Source organism: Sinocyclocheilus grahami, unplaced genomic scaffold, assembly GCF_001515645.1.
Source record: "Sinocyclocheilus grahami isolate Dianchi unplaced genomic scaffold, SAMN03320097.WGS_v1.1 scaffold18.1, whole genome shotgun sequence".
NCBI lineage: Eukaryota > Metazoa > Chordata > Actinopteri > Cypriniformes > Cyprinidae > Sinocyclocheilus > Sinocyclocheilus grahami.
This window is the reverse complement of record NW_015505197.1, coordinates 1,070,787-1,074,919: the sequence shown is the minus strand read 5'-3', so window position 1 is coordinate 1,074,919 and position 4,133 is coordinate 1,070,787. Positions and strand designations below refer to the sequence as shown.

At 35.8% G+C, this 4,133-nt stretch overlaps 1 protein-coding gene across 1 annotated transcript; it reads right to left on the bottom strand.

Annotated features, from left to right (window-relative positions):
- Nucleotides 1-967: 967 nt before the first annotated feature.
- Nucleotides 968-3,907, bottom strand: LOC107553703 (cyclin-dependent kinase 1-like). Its single transcript, XM_016236017.1, has 6 exons — nucleotides 3,774-3,907; nucleotides 3,141-3,187; nucleotides 2,832-2,988; nucleotides 2,228-2,351; nucleotides 1,296-1,466; nucleotides 968-1,213 (listed from the first exon to the last, which is right to left on the bottom strand). Exons 2-6 carry the CDS (start codon nucleotides 3,175-3,177, stop codon nucleotides 968-970), a joined length of 735 nt encoding a protein of 244 aa, XP_016091503.1. The 5' UTR covers nucleotides 3,178-3,187; nucleotides 3,774-3,907.
- Nucleotides 3,908-4,133: the final 226 nt, after the last annotated feature.

The window sequence follows — 4,133 nt, the reverse complement described above, 5'->3', positions numbered from 1 at the left end:
TTTACTTAAATAATAAATTAAGAAAACGAATGAAAAACTGTGCAAGTAGCATCTGTCCTAGCATGCAGAGTTTCGGTTCATTTTTGTGCTGCGTGAAAGGAAACCAGACAACAGAGCGGCATCCTATTTTTCTTTAAGCTTATTTTACAAAAGCACAAAGATTTGTTTTTATTGTGAATGTACACAAATAAAAGCAAACCTTTTACAATTCCGATTATCTTTAGGACTAAAAGGAGTAGTTGCTTCCACTGTTAGATGGAAAAAACAACAAAAAAGTGATTGCGACGGCGCCGCATGCGCACACACAGTTAAGCATTGCTACCTTGACAATGCAGCCTGTTCATTATCATAATAAAATAGTCAGTCAAACATATGGGGGGGAAAAAACACACTGCTCAGTTTAATTATGTAGTAAAATCTGTGCCGTTAAGCATTATCACCGTACCGCCGTGATGTTATGAAAAACATTTTGTTTTACGTGGATATTCGAATGCCAGTGAAGCAGGCTACATAATAAATAATAATTTGGCATTCAAATACATCGTGAATATGGAAACATTTGATTTTATGTCGAATGAGACACCCAACGTTGGTTTCAGTTTCGTTCTAGCCTAAATGAATTCATTTTGGCTTGTCGTTTATATTGCTATAGCTTCTTATATTTTTAATTATTGTTCTTTTCTAAATACTGTTAATCGAAAGGATTTGTTGTGGAGTGAGGGGAACTAAAATAGCCTAGCTATGTTTACAGTGTTTATTATAATGTTTGTAAACATTTCGCGTCGGCATTAGGCCTATTTTTGAATGAAATAATAAAATGCGACTTATACGCGACTTGCGGTTTTTTGTTTTTTTTTTTATATACGCGTAGCGTATTTTAACCATGCAGCAAACCTTTTTAAATATTTTGATAAATTACTGAAAAATAAATGACTTTTTAAACCATTTAACTGATTGCATTAATCAGTCAAAAATTATTACGGCCGGTTAACCGGTTAAAATGAACATCCCTAGTAACAATATCAAAGTTGTTCCAGAAGTCTGTATACCTGAAGATCCTGAAGAGCTGGTCTATTTCTGAGTCTCCATGGAAGAGTGGTTTCTTGGTAGCAAGTTCAGCAAAGATGGTACCAATACTCCAGACATCTACGGGCGTGGAATAACGAGAGGCCCCCAGCAAGACTTCTGGAGCTCTGTACCACAGAGTGACCACCTTTGCAATCACAGTGAGAACAAACACATCAGCCTGATTGATTACAGAACGCTTTGAGAAAGGAGAAATTGCTATCATGTACCTCATGTGTGTACACTCTGACCGGGACTCCAAAGGCACGTGCCAGCCCAAAGTCTGCCAGCTTAATCACACCTTTATTATCAATCAGCAGGTTCTGGGGCTTTAGGTCACGATGCAGAACCCTGCGACAGTGGCAGAACAGAATCCCCTCAAGGATCTGATAAAGGTAACTCTACAAAGAGGACACACACACACATCCAGTTACAATTACTTCCAGGGACAGACTCTATACTTGTGATCTACTGTACAATTTGACATAAATCAAAACAAAACAATGGGGAAAGTAGTAGAATTTATACATTTTGGAGCATGAAAAACTAATCTGAATGTGTTGACACTACCATTCAAAAGTTTGGGGTTGGTGAGACTTTTAAATGTTTTTGAACTTAGTCTCTTATGCTCACCAAAGTAAAACTGTAATATTGTGAAATATTAGTACAACTATTTCAGTCTTCAATGTCACATGATTCTTTAGAAATCTTTCTAATATGCTGATTTGGTGCTTATTTTTATCAATGTTGAAAACAGTTGTGCTGCTTAATATTTATGTGGAAACCTTGATGCAGTTTTCCTTTGATGAATAGAAAGTTCAAAATAAAATGTATTTGAAACCAATTTTGTAACATTATAAAAGTCTTTACTATAATTTTTGATCAATTTACTGCATCTTTGCTGAACAAAAGTATTAATTTCATTAAAAAAAAAAATACTTCAAACGGTACTGTATTATGAAGCAGACACATCAGTACAAAGGTTTCAAAGGTCTACATTGGAAAAAAAGGAATTTAAAATAAGATTTAAATAATGATTTTTTAAAAATAATAATAATAATTAAAAAATGTTGACGTAAATAAAGGATTTTTTTTTTTAAATATTCTTCACATAAGCTAAGCTAAAGTTGTATCTTTTAATGTTGTACACTATTTAATGCACCTTGACCAGCATGGGATCCATGAACTGGCCTGATGGGATGGAGTCCAAGTACTTCTTCAGATCCATGGACAGAAATTCAAACACCAGGTATAATTTTGACTCCTGCATCAACACATCCAGCAGGCTGTAAAAAGGGAACAGAGGAGGTATGTGTCCATACATAAAGCATTAATGAAACTGGAAACCATCATTTTCCAAAGCAGCTGTTTGTTACATTTATATTTTAAAATATATTAAAATAGAAAACAGTTATTTTAAGTTGTGAAACTATTTTAAGTTTTACAATACTACCGTTTTTACTACATTTTAAACAAATAAATGCAGCACCTGGTGTGCATATGAGACTTCTTTTAAAAACCATTACAAAAAAAAACAAAGGTTTTGAACAGTAGTGTATATACAGAAGTCATTTTGTTGGTTAGGACAACTTGATTTATAAAGCGTTAAGTTGAACTCAGCAGAAAACATGATGAAGTCACTATAAATACATATTTATCAACATAATCTTTTGCAATATCGAATTCTAAGTAGTACAACTTAGGGGTTTTGGTTCTGTTTTATGTAGATAATCAGAAAGATGTAATGAAAACCCTCAGTGTCTTACCGTACAACGTTGGGGTGCTGGAGCTCCTTGAGGAGGGAGATCTCTCTGACAGCGGTGCTGGGAACCCCCTCCTCCTCACTCTCCAGGCGGATCTTCTTCATAGCAACCACCTGTCCAGTGGTTTTATTCCTGCCCTTATATACCACACCATATGTACCTAAGGAGCAGACACACACATATCTACAGAAAAAAATCTAACAGGGACTCTCATATTCTGCCTCGAAACAAACTCTACAAGGGACACATTGAGAGAGAGGCCAGGTGACAACACTAGTCAGCTGACTCTACACAAAGTAAGATTCAACTTACCTTCACCAATTTTCTCTATCTTCAGATAGTCATCCATTTTCTCAATACTTTGAAGAAAAACAAAAGATTGAAAAAACGTAAGTTTATGACAGCTTAACATACTGAATGATACTGCAAAAAATGATGTGCCATCAACAATCTAGATGTGTCAAACAAACTTATTTGCAACACACTTGCTCAGATTTATGTTTTAAACATACTATCTAATAAGATGTGCTGTGTAAATACACATACTCACGAGGCATAAAAGACTGACCTTTCTGCCATTAGTCATCGCAAACATTATACAATACATTGACATTTCTGATGATTCATAATTTTGTGCTTCACATTTTTATATCCATGTTTTGCAAATCAACCAATGTGACCACTTTAAATCAAGATGCGACAGAAACGTGTTAAAAACCAAGGGAAACGCGATAAATATAGCGATCTGCTTTTATTCAGCATCTTTATTTGTAAATCATGCTAATCAAACGATTATCCTTATATTAAGATTACAGTATAAATTGCATGCTGAAGTTAAATGACTCAGGGATTTTTGCCCAGTGGGTGCCTGAGCAAATTTACAACGTTCAGCGATCAGAATCAAAATTGATAACAAGGCAATCATTTTCATATATTAGCACTCACCTTCTCTATAACTATATCGAATCTGGATGAATAACCAAACTCTGGTATTTTCCTCCGATATCTTGACGAAGTTCTTTGAGAACATAAAGAGCGTGCGGAGGTTGTGTACCTCAATGAACTGCGAGTTCCTTGATTCAAACTGGCCGCGTAGACGTATTTCAAAAGCAGCCAATCGGAGTTCTCGGTGGACTTCAAACTAGCCAATCAGATGGTAGGGCGGTTAGGAGCGGGAGCATGGCGTCTGTCCGAGTGTGAGTGCGCGTGCGCGGTTTGTTCATTTAATATTGTGTGCAGGTAGGGAACGGCACAGTCATTTCCCCACATTTTTCCACTATGTTTATGACTACAGAATCACTGGTA